The sequence below is a fragment of the Cupressus sempervirens genome, chromosome 7 (assembly GCF_028749045.1).
Source record: "Cupressus sempervirens isolate cs-2001-9-10 chromosome 7, ASM2874904v1, whole genome shotgun sequence".
Classification (NCBI taxonomy): Eukaryota; Viridiplantae; Streptophyta; class Pinopsida; order Cupressales; family Cupressaceae; genus Cupressus; species Cupressus sempervirens.
The window spans coordinates 503829970-503851351 of NC_143124.1; the positions used below are offsets into that span (position 1 = coordinate 503829970).

General features: G+C 35.2%; 1 protein-coding gene across 1 annotated transcript; it reads right to left on the reverse strand.

Moving 5' to 3' along the window:
• Positions 1-3813: 3813 nt before the first annotated feature.
• On the reverse strand, positions 3814-18160 carry LOC149547736 (uncharacterized). The gene is made up of 11 exons (XM_089791803.1): positions 17982-18160; positions 17851-17898; positions 17440-17753; positions 9257-9399; positions 8127-9166; positions 7782-8045; positions 6491-7633; positions 5687-6286; positions 5531-5596; positions 4946-5440; positions 3814-4866 (listed from the first exon to the last, which is right to left on the reverse strand). Exons 1-11 carry the CDS (start codon positions 18096-18098, stop codon positions 3919-3921), a joined length of 5178 nt encoding a protein of 1725 aa, XP_089647929.1. The 5' UTR covers positions 18099-18160; the 3' UTR covers positions 3814-3918.
• Between the last annotated feature and the right edge of the window lie 3222 nt (positions 18161-21382).

Below are 21382 nucleotides of genomic sequence, written 5' to 3' on the forward strand. Positions count from 1 at the left end.
ATCAATATAGATAATGATACAAGATACAACATAATATTTAATTTCCTTCTGGACATCCTAAAATAAGAATTAGGCTTATTATAAATCAAGTTGAGTATTAGGGTTGCGAAGTGAAAACAATTTTAAGAGTGACGAGGAAACACCAATGCACTCTATCAATCTTATAAGCTTTAGATCTAATATATGGAAATTGGATAATGAAAAAAAATAAAGATGAAAAACATAAGAATATTTCTTTCAAGCATGAAACCAAAGAAAGGTTTCAATCAATCTATTCAATTTTGTGACAAAATGTATGAATGTGATGTTTTCTTCCCAAAATATTGCTCAATTTTTGTCTTGTGAAGAGTAGGAACAATTGAATCTGATTTCAAAATAGAACCCATTTGAAGTAAGGAGAAAGTGCCAACCAAGGAGAAACCTTAAATATAAGACACCATTTTTCACTTCATGATTCTCCAAAGTTGCATCTTCTGAGATCACTGGTCTGTGATGTCTACATTGTCTAAAACTATAGCTTTTCCAATATTTGCTGCCAAAGCTATGAAATTATAACTATAGAAACATGTACCAAGATAAGCTACTTCCCTAAGCTAAAAATTATTGGATAAATCTTATATATTATATTTAATAATCAAAAAATTAATTGCTCAATAACTATTTTTCATTTATAATGTTTAATTATTATTTTAATTTTTAAAACATATTAGATGTAGAATTATTATTTTATAATAAAGTAAATCTATTAGTAAATTAATATTAAAATTATATATGATTGTATATTTACATTTTCTAGATCAATTTGAATAATCAATAAATAAATATTTGTTGTTTTAATTTTAAAATTTAAACCTAATTTACAAGTATTTGAAGAGTTATTATATTTTAAAATTATTATTTTTAAATATGAATAAAGATACATGAAATCATTTAATTCTTTTAAGATAAGAGTATTTATAATAATAATAAAAGTGTAATATATCCATGAAAATAATAATAACAATAATAATAAAGGTGCAATATGATATAAATGTGTACACATATATATGAGACAAAAGAAAATAAAATAAGATAGTACATTGATTGAGGTGAAATAAAGCAAGGTAAAAAAAATTGGAGAGATTTTCTACAATTGGATCTTAACAAAGAATGCATTTAAGATAATAATAATAAAGTTTTAGAATACTATTTTCTAACAAAGGTGTAATAGATTTTCTTATCATCGAAATTTAGGCAATGCAAGATGATAGCTACTATATGATAGAGTAGATCATATAAAAAATAAATAGAGGGTTGGGTAGGAGAGAATCATAGTTCACAAGAGAGATAATCCATATATTACACCCTACACCCTTTAGAATAGTAGGGTTAATTTTGAATGGTTGCTTTAAACACACTACAGAATAATTGCATATAAAATCAATACTTCATAATAAAGTCTATTGAGAATTGTGATGGGGTGTCTTGAAATACACATGTTCATATAAATGTAAAGACTTTTAATTGACCTAACCCTTGACAATATTATTTTAAATATATGAAACTATCCACTTAATCCTTGCTCCTTCAAAAGTGCAAGTGCTAGTCATCCTTGATTAATTTTTTAATTTTTTAAAATATTGTATGGAGTTATTTTTATTTTTAATAATATCTTGGTGTAATTTATTATTTTAATTATAACATATTGATAAAATAATGTTATATTTTAATTATTTTTAGTTTACCATAATAATTTATAACTATTAAATACATAATAAATTAATAATATTATATTAATATTACTAGTAGGGTTTAGAATTAGAATTAATATCATTTATAGAGTTAGAATTAAGATTAGGGTTAGGGCTAAAAGATTAAAATTAAGGTTTGAATTAGGATTAATATCATTTTTAGTAAAGAAATGAGAAAAGGAGAGAGGGGAGTGGGGAGAATAAAAGATAGAAAGATAATAAGGTGATAGATAGTTGATAGATATATGCATAGAGAGGATCAAGGAGAAACAAAGAAAATGTATTATAGATAATGAAAGTTGATTAATAAAGAGGGGTAAGATAAATAGGGATAGAGAGGGATAAATCAGTGTATGTTTCTAGAAGAAAGATATAAAGGAAAGTATATGGAGGTACATAAAGAAAGTGTGTGTATTAAAGAGAGACATGTGAATTAAAAAAAAGATATAGAAATATAAACTATGATGTAGAGTAGAGATAGAGATGATCTGAGAGAAATAATCTTGAATTATTGATTCCAAATAGCTATGTTGTCTATTTCATATAGGAAATAATAATAGATGGAGAGATAATTATAATGAAGGAGAAAGAGAGTGAGGAGGCAAGGGAAGTTAATAAGATGAAAAATATAATGGAAAAAGAGAGATAGGTAGGTGAAAAAGGATATGGAAACCTAGGGATAGACAATGTATAGAAGAAATAAAGTATCAATACATAGGAGTAAATCATAAAGAGGTGTACTTTAAGATAGAGATAAAAAGATGGGATAGGAAAATAAATAGGGAAGTAAAATTCTGTCAGCTTTTCCATAATATACAAGAAGAAAACCCTACAAAACATGATTGGGAACTCCTAATGAGTCGTATAGACATCCACTTATGCACAGATGAAAATAAAGAATTTAATAGGTTGATACATCTACACACGAAAAATGATGTAGCGAAGCTACATAATAATAAAATGCTAAAATCATTAAATTGTCCAATCGCCACAAGCATGACAATAAATTCCAAATGCAAAGATAAGAGCGAGGTGTATGATGAACAATTGGAAAAATATGAACTCCTTTGTATAGGAAAATGTGTCATGATTACAACAAACATTTGGATAGAAGCAAGACTCATCAATGGAACAATTGGTGAAATCATGGATATTGTCTATAGAACGAGCACCAAGCCACCAGACATGCCCATGTATGTTGTTATACACTTTGAAAACTACAATGGACCACCATGGAATCAAGATGAACCAAAATGTGTTCCAATAGTACCAATCACATTAGGCGGCCGAAGACAACTACCACTCACCATGTCATGGGCTATCACAATACACAAATCCCAAGGACTCACATTACAGAAAGCAGCAGTTGATACCAATGGAATTAAAAGACAAGGACTCACTTTTGCAGCTATATCTAGAGTAGAAACAATAGATGGTCTTTGTATTCGACTTGCTTTCACTTTTGGAAAATACTCAAAAATGAAAAGCAATCCATATACCATTATACACAAAGAGGAGGACCACCTATATTAGATGGCTCTTCAAACAACCCATTTGTATTTTGAGTGTGACAAAAAAATCAAAATGACACAATTGAACCAAATATGTTAGAGAAAATACATACTCAAAAAAATACTTATAAGTACATTAAGTCTATTGGCATAATCCCTTGCACCCTCAAAGGTGCAAGTGTTAGTTATTAAGCCGAGAGGCTTTCTACAGTGGCAAAAATCTTCAATGTAAACATTTTCCATTTTGAAAAAAAAATTAACATTCATTTACATGTCAGAAAAACAAAATAGAAATAGACTAAATATAATTAAAATTATGAAAATTATAGAGAGGAAATGGAAGTAAAAATGAGGCAGAGCAAGAGTCTGAAATCATTTCCTCATGTCTCTTAGACTCACATAAATATGCGATGATGAAAATTATGAGATTATCAAAATAAGCACGTTGAGAAGGATATCTCTCAACTTATTATATATATATAATATATATAAGCTAGTTAATATCTCTAAAATTACCATCCCAGCAAGCGGTACAAATATTCTTCTTAATCAAGGAGTCCAACCGCGAACCATTCCAAATGACAAATTTATTATTAAAACCTGTGACGAATTCTGTAGAAGCTATCTTTGGCTACATCATAACCAGTTATTGAAAGAAAAACAGTGTGATGAGCTAATTAACTTGTATATTGCTGGCCAACTTCAACAGTCATTTCCCCTGCTCTTTCACCTTTCTGCATTCCTACATAGCGGGAGATCCTTCCGATAAAGTGGGAGATGTAGCATTTTTGGCATATGCTAAAACAACCACACCTATCACATTGATAAGTAGGGTCTCTGTTGAAGCACATTGAGCAACAGTTGTTAGCTGAGACTTGTTCTACAATTTGTGACGAGGGATGTGCTGTCAACCATAGAGCATCTTCAAACCTCTGGATATCTCCCTCTTTAGTTTCAAACAACGGTTTGTCCGTGTCTTTCACTTGAAATTCTCTAGATGGCCCTTCTTCTCCACTAGTGTCTTTCACTTGAAATTCTATCCATGGTCTCTCTTTCCCTTCCTTTTTAGTTAGCACTTCCACTACCCCATTTTCTATTTCCACTGATGACTTTCTCGACTTCTCAATATTACTTGCTAACGTTTCCACCAGCTCTTTTCCTCTTCCTGTAAATAGGTTTCTGTTATTGTTATCAATTGCCATCATCCAAAAATTACCATTTCTTCTGGATAGACAATCAAGAGACAGTAGAGCTAGCAGTAGCCTCTGTATGCTCTCTATTTTTTCCTCCTTATCTTTCACAGATGCTACCAAAAATAAAGAATAATGTATTTGGTGCCAGAACTCTTTCATGTTATCTAAGGATAAGCTCGACCATGACAAGTTATCACTCGCTTCATGTGATGCTACCTGCTCCTCAATCTGTTTGTGCAATTCAGCTTCTTTCTCTCTACTGTTAGCATCAAGAACACACCGTCCCCTGCCAACATAGAGGATATGAATACCAGTTTTTCTGTCAATTTTTTCCCTTACAGATTTCATCTTTTTGTTGAAGTCCCCAATCTTCTTAGGATCTCCGCCGTATAACCACACCATTTTACGGTTGCTTAACTTTTCTTTCAATCCCTGTAAAACAAAAAACGAGCGTTTTGTTCATACTTGTATTTCAGTTTTGAACATCTAAAAGTAAGTTGATCTACCGTACCTTGACATGCTTAAACAGAACTGCTAAGGGGTCGGATTGATAATCGATTTGAGAGAGGACATTGTTATTGGAATCTGAGGAATGGTTCTTTTTGAGAAAAAGCCAAGCGTTTGACCCAATTGTTGTCACTATTGGAATGACATTCGTGGTAGAGAAAGGACCCCAAGGAGCCAAGCTCACAAGTACAGGAATTCCATAGAACCCCATTCTTTCCCTAAAAAACACAGTCACAGTTGATTGTTCCAACATCCATGGATCTGATATTACTACCCATGGCATACTCTCTGCAACTGTCTTGTACTTCGGTTCCCACACCTGTTTTTCCGGAAGTGCCACTGGAACCCAAACCCAACTTATAGGTCTGTCACCGGACACCACGTGTGATTTTTGCATTCCTTTATACATTTCTTCCAGAAACGAGATTTGTGCTCTAGAAATCTCCAGAGTTGAAATGAGCAGGAAAAGAGTACTCTGTTGAAGATCACTGATTGACACCTGCGACATGCAATTTCAAATGAAACCAAAATAAACTTTCACAACCTAATACCATTTTGAATTTGTACTAGGGGATTTCAATACCAATACCTCGTTCCTTCCAATCGCTGCTTCGATCGAATTGGGCTCGATATTTTCTCCTGTCTCTGCCTGTGCCTGCAATACCCCATTTAAAGCAATGAGATTTAATATATTTTGAGCTTTTACAGTATGGGTTTTACGAAATGTTAAATTTGCATCAATTACCTTTATTTCCATGGGCAACGGATCATGCTCTTTTGTCATTAACAGTTGTTGCAGCAATGGTTGAGTTCCACTCCTGTCATTCTTTTCAGAGATGCTGTCTTCGAGGAGCCGGTACTTCGCAATGTTAAAATCCTTTCCCATCAAAATATGGGATGTGCATTTCCAGTCTTCGAACTGCTTAAGCTCTTTTGGGTTTTTTACAACCTTTGTTTCAATGATGTGCATGCCGAATTCCCAAAAATCGGGACTCTGGGCGGCAGATACCGACAAGCACTTATCAAATAATGAGAGAGCTTTAGAATAATCTGGTGTATATGCAGCAGTTTTGTCCATCATCTTTGGTGGCAATGCGCTTAACGATCTACCAACATAAATGACTTGTCTCTCCAGCAAATCTCTCAAACCCTTATCAACATTTTCCTCCAGCATCGCCCAATCCCAGCGGGATATGTTATGATCAAAAATAAATGCAACGAGAGTGCCCGGTGCTATATCTTTTGAAGGAAAGAAAGGTCTTCCATCCAGACTTCGTAGACTGACTTTATCTTTGAAAAAACTTGACGACGTGTCATTCAATACGTTCTGCAAAATCTCCTTATCCTGCACATTCCGCTTGTTTTATGAAATCTCTTCAAACAAAAGTCTCTACATAAAGTGAAATGTCCTCCCCATTCTTATATAATAGGTTATATGTTAAGTAGTATCCTTTTAGTTTTTCAACTAGTTCAGTTAGATAGATATTACTGTATCCAAAAGTGGCCTTAATTAAGTCAAAAATAACTTTATCAGCTTCAGCTACATTACCTTCTCCAATTCGTCTGACAGGACTGTAAAATGACACCGTCCCGCTGGCTTAAGCTGGGGAGATTCACGAATGTCTACAACTCTTAAGCTTTTCATCCTTTGCAGTTTGTACATCCATTTGCCCTTTAGAGGACAGTTGGAGAGATTGATGCGTTTTAATGCCTTCAGCCTATTGAATCCCTCACATAAATTCCTCAAACTTTTACAGAAGCTTAAATTCAATACTTCAAGACATGCCAGCTCGTTGAATCGCCTCGGAAGCCTAGGCAGACATATACAATGGCTCAAGTTCAACATTTTCAGCTGCCTGAGCTCACTAATATGGCTGGGAAGCTTATTCAGAAAAGTGCAATAGGCTAATGAAAGATGTTCTATCATGTTGCCCTCGCAAAACTCATCTGGCAAGTCTGACAAACTTGAGCATCCAGACAACTTTATTGCCACGGACTTTGACTTGACAAGACTTTCAGGAAAACTGTATGGAAGCTTCTCGAGTTTGCTACAGCCATGAAGGTTGAGAAGGTTCAACGAGGAAAGCAGATGGAAATTCGCTGGGAGCGATTTCAATCTTTTGCAATATGACATGTCAACTTCTTCAAGAGAAGTCAGAAGTTCAAACTTTTCGGGAAGTGTTTGGATGTGATGGCAATTTGAAAAAACGGCCTTCTTCAAGCTACTTAACCACACAAAGCTGGATGGCAGATGCTTTAATGCCGAACAATAGCTTAAAACCAGGCCTTTTAATGACTGAAGCTGTCCAAATGATTTTGGAAGTCGTCTCAACGATGAACAGTAACTTAAATTTAGCTCTTCTAAACAGACAAGGGCGCCGAATGATTCTGGCAATTTTCGGAGGTACTTGCAGTCATGCAAATCGAGCTTCTGCAGAAAATTCATCTGAGTCAAACTTTCAGGTATTTCTAACACAGTGCAGCTTCTTATGGACAACTCTCTTAGTTTGTCAAAGGGCCTTAGAAGTCGAGGGTCTGGGATACCCAGTTTTTCAAAATTCTTCACACTCAACAATTTCAACTTCTGCAGCTCCCATTCAATCCACTCATCGCTATCGTGCAAAGAAGACGGACGATGATAAACGACTTCCGCATCTCCTCCAAGTTTAAGAATCTTCAATCCTCCTGGTAACTGTGAGAACAATGAAATACCACAGACGATCAAGGTGAAACTAATGCTTTTATTGTTTCTTATATATTATAACTCAAGCGGAAAGGATGGGCATACACATTGTAAGAAACAGGAAAGACAAGCGTACAATATATGAAAGAGGACTTGCCTTGGAAGGGTCAAGTGCAAAATCTTCTTTACCACAGTTGAAGTAATTCAAGTTGTGGTTGAGACAGTTAACATCTAACAGGAATTGTTCCGCTGATTTGCCAACTTGCAAAAATCTCAATTTCTTGAAGGAATGAGTGTTTTCGACCTTTATAGCTGTGCCACGTCCCACAGATAAAACTCGGAGTGTATTGCTGACACGAGCCAACTGTATTTCTAGTACCTGCTCATCTTTTGCATCTTCTACCCATATTCCTTTGATTTGCTGCAAAAGTAAAATCAAAGAGTGTCATATTTATTGAAGGCAAAAGGTAATGTGAGAGTTATGTACATGGGAGATTTGTACCTCACTGGAAGACAGAGCTCTCTGGAGCACATCTCTGTTGGTGAATCTCCCTCCTTTTGCTCGGTTCCCGAGTAGATGAAGAAGAGCTTGCGGAACTGTTATCTGATTTTCCCCATTCCTTTTCACGAAAGCATTTTCTTCTAGGGTTTCAAGCTCCGCCTCGCCAAGGATAAGCAAAATCTCATTCCAATCCCATCCTAAGAAAAAGGAGCAAATATCAAGAAATGCATCACGGGCTGTGGCTGGAAGATTCAGGAAAGCTATCTCCGAGGCGAAATTGAAAGCTGCCCCCATTAGATCACCATTCAATACTAATTCAGCCCATCCACGAATGTTTTCCGCAGCTTGCCTTCCGTGAGTTCTGTGATAATATTCAACCATCTCCAGAAAGACAAGAGGATAGCCTTTGAAATCAACATTTACGTCCTGATGATATCCTTCCCCAGATTTATGGGCTTCTACTTCCTCATAGTGAAATCCTAGTTCATCTTTTAGCATTGACTTTAGGTTCCTGTTTGCAGAAGTAACCAGCAACCTGACATTCATTCGGCGCATCAGCCGCATATCTAAGATCTTTGCCAGATCCTGAGCTCGGAGAATGTTGTCTATGAATATGAAGATGGGTACTTGATGTATGATACGTGACTTCTTCCTCTCCTTTCCTGTGGCCAACTGATCTACAATGTACGAACGCATTTCTTTCACATTTGGGTTGAACTCCAGGCTCTCTGGGATCTTCTGAGCGCAGAGCTTCCACCCTCGAAATAAGAGCTCCGCCTCCACGCGATCATAGGCATCATCAGCAATCATGGTCTTGCTTTCGCAGCTGTCACCCTGTATCACTACAGCAACTCGCTTTTCCTTCATTTTAAACAAATGAAGCTTTTTAATTACACTTTTAATGGCGCTCTCCGTCTGATCCTTTTCTTGACCACCTTGTTTATCTCCAGATTTTGCTTCCTGCTTGCTACTCTCCACGATTTCGTCTGGTCTTTTACCATCTTCAGGTTGCACTTCTTCAGTACTTTCTGCATTTCCTCCTTCAAGGCATTAAAAACACCAATATTTGTTTGTAAGCTTCCGAGAAGAATAGTAAGTAGAGTACAAGCAAGAGAAAGTTGAGAAGATACCTCCTGCATCGCAATGAAACCACCGTCGCTGGGAGCGTAAAATGTACACAAGCGTTTGGGTAACCAGATCTATGTATGCCACCTCAATTAAACTTTGGTATTTCTCAATAACATTTCTGTGAGCGGATGGATTGAGCACAAGCCTGTCAATTCATTGCAAACGAATCGTATGTTAGATGTCAACTTCCGACTTCTCGTATATCAGATTGATATTTAAAGTCCCTATTTCTGGTATGTACATAGAAATCTCGGCTGGTTTCGTATAACAATAAATATCAACTACAATTTTGTCTTACAAATTTTTTGAGATGGAATTATTAGTATGGATTTTATATTTAAAAAGAAAATTATTTATTATAGATAATTATATTTATAAATTTGTTAGTAGTGATAGTTAATAGGTAATACTATATTGAGAAAGAGGATTTTCATTTATTACTTCTTAAATTGGTAAATACATTTATTTCAAGAAGTTTATAATATTTACATTTGTAGTCATAAGATAGGATGCCTTTTCTACTAGTGCTATTAGATTGTGACTCTCAACATAGTCAAACATGTGCTTCATTCATATTGAAAAGCTACAATATATTCTCTTTATTAAGTGATTTGTTGCATCTCTATAGATTCCTAGTAGATGATTGGTTGCACATTCTACTAGAAAAACCACCTCAACTAGTTGCTAAGAATGAAGGAGTGTTCAACCTCATTTTGTTATATTTTTGTTCTTCCTATTTTGGTCTATTAATGGTTCATCATGTAACTTTTATGAACTTTTAAAAAGATATTGTTAATGGTCCTGGTAGCTTTAGTTTGCTTAATGTCCCTTAGATAGTTTGTCAAATGTGCAGGGGACTCTTTCTCTCATATTTGTATTTGATGCTAAACATAGGTGTTGGCTAAGTATTATTTTTTGTTGGTCTTTGATGTTGTTTATCATCTATTAGTTTCTCTTTCACTTCTTTGTTTTTTAGGGCCACTCATCCAATTTTGATTAATTTTTAATATCAAAAACATGTTAAAGGTGTAATTGTACTAGTCATAGCCTACGTATGTAGTATGAAATTGGTTTGAGATGATATATGTGAAGAGGTAGGGTAATATATTATAGTTCCAAGAATAGATATTTGATGATCTCAACCCATCTAAAAGAGGCTTAGTTGGCCTGATAACATCTTAATAATAATAGAATCGTTTATGAACTACCATCCATCTTCTACAATATTGTCCAAATCAACATTGCAACATAGATAATTATGCATTATTATTAATAGATAAAACAAGCTAAGATCTTAGTGAAGTACATAAGATATCTTACATAATAGAAGATTATTAGGACCATCAATACTATCCCATGCTAAGGAATCCAATACATGTTCTTTGCAAACCCATTCTAAAGAATGCATGTTCATTTATAATCTCTTTAGAGGGTTTATGATACTATCATATGTGGAAAAGGTATCTTATTCTTTGATTTATCTCCTTAGCATAGAGTTTTTCCCATAATTTTTTCCTCTTTCTTTTTCAAGGGGCACTCTATTATTTGTATCTTAAGATTATAGCACACTAGTAATGATTACCAAACATAATTTGTTTTGGTAAGACTTATTTTTATTTCCTATAATATGTACATAATGAGGGGATTTCATGCAATTATAATTTATTAATTGTAACTTATTCTAGTGTTACCCAAGTATTTAGTTTTTCATTACATATTTTGATTGTAGAATAATTGAACTCATACATGATTTTTGTAGTTTGTACAGGCACATTCCACCTTATTCTAACTCAAATCAGAATATTATGACACTTGAGTTTAGCCACTTTTTGAGCAAAGTACATGTACATGAAAAATAAATTCCTATATGTGAGATATTCCACTAGAGGCCCATGGATATTTGTAATATATTTCAGTTTTGTTCATAAAATCTAAAGCATATCTACATGTTACCATTTCTTATGATTTTTCATTGTAGATATCTATTAATATTCTAATTTGTTATATTATATTTTTTATATTGATGAACTTAGTACCATCTTTTATTTTTTGATAAAAGGTCTATGATCCATACTTTGAATTATGTGATAGAAGTAAATTACAATCAAATTTAGAATAGACCATCAATTTGATGATACATAAGAACTTTCACTACTAACAAAGACGCTAATACCCCTAACCTACAGTTGTTGAAAATCTTACCATAACCATACCTTGTTGAAACTACTCCTTTACCCATCACTACCAACTTACTACCATCTTTATAATGGAATATAAAAAGATTTAATTTTAACATTTAATAAATTAGATATAAAATATAGAATCAAATACAAAAGGCATAAAACCTATATATTAGATATAAAATAGAGAGTCAAATACAACAGTTAAAAGTGATAAAGTGATAAAGTATCTTCATCAATTGAGAGAAAGATCCTAAATCAATGACATAAAACCAAGTATAAAACTACAGTATTAATCTGAATGAAGTCTTATGAAGGCAACCTTTATGAAGGCAGACCATGATCAGACATGAGGCGAAGAGGAAGGTGAAAGCCACACATGCTAGCAAGCTTTACATTTAGAATCCTCTGTTCATTTTCGAAAAGCATTGATTCCTCTTGTGCACTGTAGAAAGATGTCATCAGCCCATTCTCAATTAGAAAGCGTACAGGTAGAAAATGGGATATGGAAATATTTCGTATGGAACACATCGATTGTATTTGTGAGGACTTGTGCCGAATTACGGAGCACGAAAAAAAAAGAATGGTTAAAGCTCATTCTAATTTCACTCAGCTTGTTTTATGTCCTCAGCTTATGACGATGAGTTTCTGAGTACACAAAGTTTATATCTTGTTTTTTTCTTATGAAATTGTTTGTGCTTTTGCTTTTACCTATGTCTTTTTGTTATTCAAAATAATAGTCTAGTGAGAATACTGCAATAGATCCTGTTGGTGTTTGAAAATGTTACCCATTTCCAATCACCCTGATGAGAACAAGATGCATCTAGGGGCAGCTAACTCCCATTATCAACACATCCATTCAGACACTAGGCCAACTATAAGGCTATACTCCTTCTACACTTCAGGCTCTGCAAAACCTAGGTGGGTAGATCTGTAGATTCCTTATATGGTACCAGTTATCAAAGCATACACTGAATCTAATACAAAGTAGATAGAAACCCTTATTTCTCCTAATAACTTATGAAATAACATATATCTGCAGTAGCTAGATGCAAAGCAATGAAATTCATAAGTTGAGTGAGGGCATTCTGTTTATAGCTCTTCAACATGAAAGGGAAATTCATTTGATTAAAGATGTTGATTCAACAAAACCTCAAAAATGCAACAGTATAACTAGTGATCCTATAACTAATCAGTGCCTAATCCATTGGGCAATTCCATGAATTCAAAACATACATCTATGACATCAGGACGTATCTCATATACCTAGACATCAGATCTATCCAACCACCTTGTGATTCAGACATCAGTGTTCATTTAGGTCTCATTCTCACAAAATATCCTTTTCAAACAACCAGTAACCTTGTTTAAACATATCGAGCATTTACTTGGCCCTTTGGTCCAACAGCAAAATACATCAAACATACAACCTGAAAGGGATGCAAATGGGTCTCAAATCTTTGTTCTGAAACCACATAAGACTTATAGATTGCTGAGACAGGAGACAAGAACCAGAACAAAACTAGTGAAATCGTTGCTCATATGTATTCATTTCCTTGAAACTATACATTCAGATGCATAAAATTAAAACATGAAGCAACCTAATATCTCAGAACTATCTATATTATCTCTACAACTGCTATTCACATGAGAGTTCTGCTGAAGAAAATGGTGTCATAGTCATGGAAACATGTCAAAATATTGGAACCAATGGTCTCACAGTGCAAAAACTGGAATCCCTAATGGTATCACAGCAATGAACTCTTTCTTCCCAGAAACTGGAACCTACTAGTTTTTTAGTAACAAAAACTGGAACCCCCCAAAAGAAAGAAAGAATAATATAGCAAGGAGATGAATTCTCGGATCTGATCTTTACTTGACAAGTGTCCACTTGAAATTCAATCTTCTGGCAACTGAAAACTTCGTCCTTCCTTCTCCATCTTGATCTGATTTGATTTCATCATTACCTTGTAATTGATTTGCAAAATATCCCCTCTTGAATGATGAAATCCCTAATTTGCTAAATATCTGATTTGCATCAAAATGCTGATAAAACTTGCTTCAACTGACTCAGAGATGCCCCCAACTGAAATCTCCTTGTCTTTTATGCATATTCAAGCTATTAACTTGCCAAAAATCACAACTGAACTTCCTGGTCTGAAAACGGTTGCAATTCAGGTACCTAAAAGTAAACCTCTTGTAGCTTGATCTAGGTACTACCTGTCCAAAAACTGACTCCGAAATCAAATAGTTCATTTTCTCCCGATTCCGGCAGTATATTGGAGTCCATGTTTATCTTATCAGAAACCCACTAAATCTTCGTTTGAAAATCATCCCTCTGGTTAAAAGTATTCAGGTCTGCACTTTAAATTTTAAAATTTTCAAAAATCTTCAAAAATCTAAAGTTTAAACTTTATAACAAAAGCCTTGTTTTGCATTTTAAAATCTAAATGTGCATATCCTTTTTTGAAATAATAATTTAAAATTATTATTATTTTTTATTTGGGAATTTTCCTCTATGCTTCTCTAGGCCTACTGGACGTCACCCAGGTTGCCACGTGGAGGCCCCTAATTGGCTGGCTTATTTGCCACCTCATTACCCCTAGCCTTGCCACGTCACCTACCTACTTGCTTCGTCACCACGTGTCAACTGCCCACATTCCCGCATTATTTAAACTGGGCGCAACTTCATATTGCAGGGATGCAGAATGCGTCGGATCCGGACACGTGTCCTCATCTGGTCGCATCTTGGTTTTCGACGCCATGTCATCTTTATAGTGTTTTCATTTAAAATTTTATTTTATTTGCATCCAGCTGACGTCACATCCCGACCCCACCTTCCACATGCTTTCGGCTTCCAAAAGCCCTTTTCACTAGACACTAAGCACTTTGTGTGCGTTAGTACTTAAAGGCTATTGAATACATCCCCACATAGAATGTGGGATAAACGCTTTATATTTTCCTCAAAACCACTACCTCTGTTTTCTTGCATGAGGTTCCTAACTGCGAACACCCCTGCTGCTTCAGAAGTGGTGGATTTCCTTCATGTAGCAACTTTGTTTTATACTTGCTTTCTTTGAAATGTCGTGATATCCTCACATGCTGACTACACGAGGTCTTCTCTGACTAGTCTTTGACGATGGCTTGGATCTCTTTGAACTTACGTGAGTTGTTCTTTACATCCATGGGTGACTTTGCTTTTTCGCATGGTCTTCTTCCAACTTGCATGAACTGCCTCCTCTATTCCTTGAGTGAGGCTCCTGCAAGGCGTCTTTATTTTCTACTAGAGTTTCTATGCTTGCTGGGTGGTTCATTTCTGCCCTACGTTTTTCTTAGTTTCTCTGCTTTAGCTGGGTGGCTTCTTCATTGCAAGTGTGAAGACTTCTATGTGTGGAGGAATCATGTTTCATTGACTGCGAATTTGTTGTGAGTTGCCTTCTGCATTTGTGCTTGATGCCTCTGCATATTACGCGGGTTATTTCCTCTTAAAAACATGGGCACTCTATTATTAAGATGTGGAAACAGCGTGGAGCCTGCTCTTTAAAACGTGGGCACTCTTTGTTGATTACTCCTCCAGTGTGGACGTTTCTTGTTGATGGCGTGGAAACCATTTTAAATGCATGATCTTCTTCTTTACATGCCTGCTCCACTTCCAAATGGTTCCCCACCTCCATCTACAGGCTGCGAGCTGCAATTTGCTTCATTGTTTGGTGTGCTCCATTCTTTCCAAGCTGTGGTTGCTCTTTTCATCACATGGTCTACGACTGTCTATCATAGGCAGCTCCTTTTGAACGCTTGCGGCTTCAAAACCTTGACGGGGCTTAGTTTTAATCCTCTATGAGTGGGGCTGCCTTGTTATAAGCGTGAAGTTTCTTCTTTTATTTTTTACTAGTCTGCGCATTTCTCTTATCACTGCTTTCCATAGTCTCCCACATGTGTTTTTATCAATGTGAGCTCCTTGTGGTCAACGACTTCTTCCCAAAACATGGAGCACTCAATATTAAAACAAACAATGGGATACTTCATCATATGGAATGTAGACAATCTGTTATTAGAGTTACTTGTAGATCAATGTGATTACATTGGGTTCCAATTTGCATGTCAATATCTTAAACACGAGTTGGCATCCTCATCAAGTGTGAAGTGAGCTATTGCCTCTATCTAGGTGGACAGGAAACATAGAATCTATATGAAATGAAAACATTGCTTCCACTCTCAATATTCTATTTTCCTCTATTTACTTTTCTTTCAAATTGCACACAATCCTCATCAGCCTGCTAGAATCAGTCGGACCCCAAAGCGGGTCCGGCTAAAAAAAAATTCATTTCTAAACAACTGACAATTCAAACTGATCCATCAACCTCCTTAAATTGACTGGAATCCACTTTGACTACTGATTGATCATTAAAACTCTTTTTAAATCAATTCCGCACCACTGCAAAATCTATGTCAGGAGGCCTGTTGCCTGGCTTTAAAAATTGTCATAATCACCTGACCGGGCTTCGAAACTCAAGATCTTTGTTCTTTCCAACATGCTTAACAGGCCTGCCAAATCTTGTCGCATGAAAACATCGGAGTCAAAAGATATCGACCTCCGAAGTTGGCCACTTCAAACTGCCTGCTGAATAACATGTCAGAAAACCACAAAGTGCATTTGGTTTGATCTCTGAAAACTAGGCAAAAGGATGTTTAAGGACTTGGAAATAGGGGCATTGGTACTCTGTCATGAGGAGAATATGATTATATGATTTAGGCTCATGAAGAATCACGGGGCACGCTTGGCAAAGGCGCAAAGTTGGATACTTGGAATTGCAGGACAGGGGACAATAGCAGAAAGATGTTTTTGGCAAATGGAATGACCCTGGTAAAGTATGCAGACGGATTCGTCAGGGTTTATAAACTGGCACACTTGGAGTATTTTTGGAGAGGAATGTAGGAGAACAAACCATTCGGTCCTAACAATCCCGGATCAAAAGATATAGCATCCCGAACAGGGGTACTGATCAATCTGCAAATGCTGACACCAGTAAAAAATTATAAATTGTGTTTGGAATCACATTCAAAAACTGATCAAACGGATTCGTCAAGACTTAAAAATTGAAACATAAGAGGTCTCTAATGTCTACAATGCAACACAAAAGGAATTTTAACATTTTAGTCAACTGGTCAAAAGTTATAACACGTCAAACAGGGCTTCCCAGAATTATGTGCAAAGTGCAAAATTATGAAAACAGTAACTGACCAAATTTGAAGGATTCAAAACCTAGTCAAACGAACTCGAAACGACTCGAAATTTGAAACATAGATTTTTGGGTATGGGCACTAGGCACTCCCAAAGTGGTGAATCACAAAACTTTTCTGGATGCGAGATATTCATTGGCAAACAAAGCCTCCTGTCGCTGTTTGACACTCAGGTGAAAATGCAAATTTGGAACTAGCTCAAAACAAGACTTTGCCAAATAACTTAGAATGACAATTGATCTTCATGGAACGCATAAATAGGCTGAAAGGAAAGTGTTAGAAGCATTAAACACCTTAGGGATCTCAGATGGATAGCCGGGTACATAGGCATTAAAAGCATTTGTAAAGCTCAATTTCTCAAGGGTGCTCAAAATTTGCCATGCAATTTTTAGCGCCAACAGATCCCACCATTTTAGCTATAAATATAAGTATAGCTTTTTCCTAAAAATCGTAGAAATTTGAGTTAGACTCTTTTTACCAGTCATTTAACACAATGCGATTTTATGTTTGAATCTTAAATTTTAAAAGAAGATTTAGATAATATTAATTGATTTAAGATACAGATTAAATAACAAATTCTTAATTTATTTTTCTCCTCCTTTTGTGTCTTCCAGTTAACAGCATTTGTTTTCCAATTAAAAGCATTTATCTGATGATATTAACTTCCATAAAACAGGCGGGGTCCTAACTTTCTTACACTGTCTGGGTAATGGAAATAGAAAAAAAAGAAGGAATGATGTGTAGTTTGAGTTGAAAGAGCTTACCTATAATCATATTTGCTGTCTATATTCTGGACAAAGCACGAAAATGATGCATCCACAATTGTAGATAGCCCAGGATTAGCTTCCGCGTTCTTTTCTGTAACCTCATGTAGCTTGAAAAGGATTGGATAGTCCTTGAGCTGATGAAATGACTTAGCTAACTTGTACATTGCCTGAAGAAGATTCCAGCCCTTTTCTCCGAAATGGGAGATAACGTCCTCAAAGCTGTCCAGAATAATGGCCACGAGTAAGACGCACTTTATTATCATACTCTCTTTGCAATCATCCCACGCCATCATTATTGAGGATTTCGATATCTGCAACAGAGTTCAGATTAGTAGTTAAAAATTACTAGGAAATGTTTAAACGGGGAGAGAACATGAGGCCGTTTTAAATTTCACATATAAAATAAACCTTTCTTGGAAGCCCGCATGAGACACTTCGTTGAAACGAAGACGTAGACTGCAAGATAATGTGCAAAAAGTTAGTCTTTAGTTAAACGGCTAAAGCCAAACTGAAACATACAAAGCAAAACAATTACATACAGAATAATTAAAAGCCCCATCCATGCGCCGGATCAGAAGACTAAGATAATAATCTGTATCTGGGTTCTTGTTTAGAATTAGCTGCACAAGATCATGGGTGGGACATGACACAGCCATTATTTGGTGTCCCTCAGAACTAATTGGTACTAGTGCTATGGAATTCTGAAAGATTGTTATAATGTCATCACAATAAACGTTTTCAAGTGTAAATAGGTGATTGAAACTATACGGTTCACATTTCACCTCTACTTTCGCTTTAGTTTGTGAAGGCCGCTTTACGACATTTTATGGGGGGATAAATATTGGAATGATTCTGGAGACCCTACCTTGCTGCAAAAGATGGTGACAAATTGAGGGAATATGGCAAAGGGAACTTCTCACACTGCGTCCCCATCTAGGGCTTTCTCTTTCTTAACACACGGGAATCTAACGTCATAACACTGCAGCACTTTTTCTTTAGCTGTGATTCTCGTTTCTTAATATGCTTTTCTTTGCGAATTGTGTTTTCTCGAGATAATTAAAATACTATGCTTTAGCGATAATCGTCCCCACCCAAAAGAAAATAAAAATTTATAATCATAATAATTGTATTTAGAGGTTAATGTTTTGGCTAGCACCAACTTGCCAGGAGATGGACATAGTATTTTTCGGATTGACTAAATTTGATGAGTTTCATGACATTTCAAATGTGTTGGCATGTAAACGCTCACGAGATAATGTTTGCCAAGAATGTTGATGACTATATTTCTTTGCTTCTAGCCATTTTAGTCTTCTTTCTTCTGTTTTTCTTCATAGACATGAATGATTTCTTTGCCATCTCTTTTAGTATAACTATCTTTATTTTATATAGTATATAATTTTATTTTTAACCTTATGTTTTAAAAAAACTACTATATTTCCTTTCTACATATTTATATTTGAAACAAAAGCCTCAACCACTCTGTACAAGTTGAGACTATCTATAGAAAGGAATATTTAGTTTAACTAACATTATATATAAGGCGATGTCTATTTTACTGTATTATTGTCTATATAAACATATTATATATTAATTAATGAAGAGAATGTTGATAGACATAATATGAAATCGTTGAAATCAAAATGAAATAAATATTAGATGACTAAGGTGATAGTACATAAGGTAGGAGGATGTAATCGATGAAATTACCCCATACATTTACAAATTTTCAGGGTATCTATGAAAAGATTAACAAAATAAGTAGATCACCAAAGAATTCCTCTTATAGGTGGTGCAATGGTATAACTTTGACCAATAAACCATTACCGACTTTATTAATCGTGACATTTTTCTTACAATTAGGAGTGATCCTCTTAGGAACCATGAGTTGAAATACCCCTTCCACAATGTCATTCTCAAAAAGGGAAACAAACATTGGAATAAATGGAAACAAACATAATCTTGCCATTAGACATGCAACATGCCTTATTGGTTAAAGTGCACATGGAAGTGTATTGCATCAATGATAACTTTATTAACTTGAACTTGAATTTGTGTAGCACATTGGAATAAAGCATTTTTTTAGAAAATATAAACATTATCAACATGATAATTGATAAAACAGTTAAATTTCTATTTCTTTGAATACTAAAGGAAATATTCTTATTTAAAGAATGTCATCTCAATAAAAAAGATGAACCATATCTTGGTAAAATATTTAAGATTTAACCACATTGAAGAAGTAATTGAATCATACGAATGAACTCTAAGCTCTAGGATTCAAAGATATTAATTATAAACAATAGCGACCAAGAAAACTACATGTTGTAAATTTGTAATGTAGAGCATATAGGAATGTTGTAATTATTAAACTAAGAAAAATGACCTAATTTACTTTTAAAATATATTTAACTAGATTAGATATAGATGTTTTTAAAAAAACTTTCTCATATGTTTGTTACAAGTTAAACCCTTTATCAGATTTTCAAATACATGGCTGAAAATCTTCTTCCTTATACTTTTTTTACTATTTTAATTTGTAGTTTTCCTTTAAGAATGACATTATGTGTCTAAGTTTTATCCCTTCTTAAATATTTTCCTATAACATTGTGAATAAAATTTATGGCTTTCCAATCATAATAACTAAGACTATTGACAAATCATATCATATTTTTAAATTTAACTTACATTCTCAAACAAGCCTTTAGGCCTACAACCCCTGCATGCAACTCTTGTTTATGATTTTCCATGCCCCAAAGGACCCTCTCCCTACCCTCCCCCCACACCAAATCTTGCATAAGCTTGTCTAAACTTTTTTCTAGTCTTGTTTGTTAAATCAAATGCCACCCTTGTGGAGATACAATTGGGTCTCATGCTAGACTCTTTTGGGTTGCCTGGCATTTTTGATGATCTAGCCTTCCTACCCCTGACCTCCCCCTCCTCCCACCCCTTCCCTCAATAGGGGACCTTTTGTTGATGTGGGCTCTAAGAAAATCATGATCCCAAAGCTAGATTGGAAAGGGGTTGTCATGGGTTCCAAGTTACCTACAAAACATTGGAAACTCCCAAAAGTGGTATCAGGATCAGAAAGACCCGAGATTTCACTATTAGACTTTGTAGTTGACTCAATATCATCTAGGCTTTCTTTGAGTCTAGTTGGAATTTTTATGCCTTTCAGACTGAATGTGGATATGGTCAGGAAATGGTGGTCAGCTAAATGGAGGTTGGTGGGATTTGTGACTATTTCAGCAATGCCAAGATCTCTTTCTTTCTTTTTATCTTTACAACTGAAGCTAACAAAAATGTCATTCTAGTGGGTCCTCGTACTATGGTAAGAACCTTTTGTCACTAGCAAAATGGAAACCAAGATTTAATCTAAGCCTAGACCTACACAAACTTGCTTTGGTCTAGGGCTGATCACTGGAACTCCCCTTGAAATTATGGGATGAGCAGTTTTTTCAGATGGATTGGGGATTCTTTTGGGTACTTTATTAAATCTAACACCACTAGCTATACCAAAACCATACTAGGTATTTTTAGATTTTATATGAATGTATCCATGAATAAACCTATGTTGACCTCAGGGGCTTTGAAATTGAAATATGATGATTGGTCTCAACCAATCTTGTATGAGAATGTCACCCCCTTTTGGAAGAAATGTAATATGTTTATGCACCTAGTTGTTGAATACAAACTCTCCCTGAATAATGAGAAGCTAAAGGAGAAGTTATCCTCCATTGGAGTGGTTGAAGTTAGCTTCTCAATAGAGACTAAGAGAAGGATTTGGGATAACATTGAGTCACCTACAACCCTTGGGAAGGTTTTAGATATGGGTTTGAAGTCCCCAAAACCTATGGTAGAGAAAGAGGATCCCCAAAATGAGGATGAAGGGTTGCCCAAGGCAACTAAACTATAGATTTCCCTAGATGCTTAGGTAAAGAAC

What these genes read in the sequence shown, in the direction of transcription:
- LOC149547736 (XM_089791803.1), bottom strand. Translation starts at nt 18,098, where the DNA reads ATGGCTGTGTCATGTCCCACCCATGATCTTGTGCAGCTAATTCTAAAC. An exon ending in GTTTCATTGCGATGCAGGAG is followed by an intron (nt 9,167 to 9,256) that starts GTATCTTCTCAA and finishes AATGCCTTGAAG; the next exon opens with GAGGAAATGCAGAAAGTACT. An exon ending in TTGCACTTGACCCTTCCAAG is followed by an intron (nt 7,634 to 7,781) that starts GCAAGTCCTCTT and finishes TTGTTCTCACAG; the next exon opens with TTACCAGGAGGATTGAAGAT.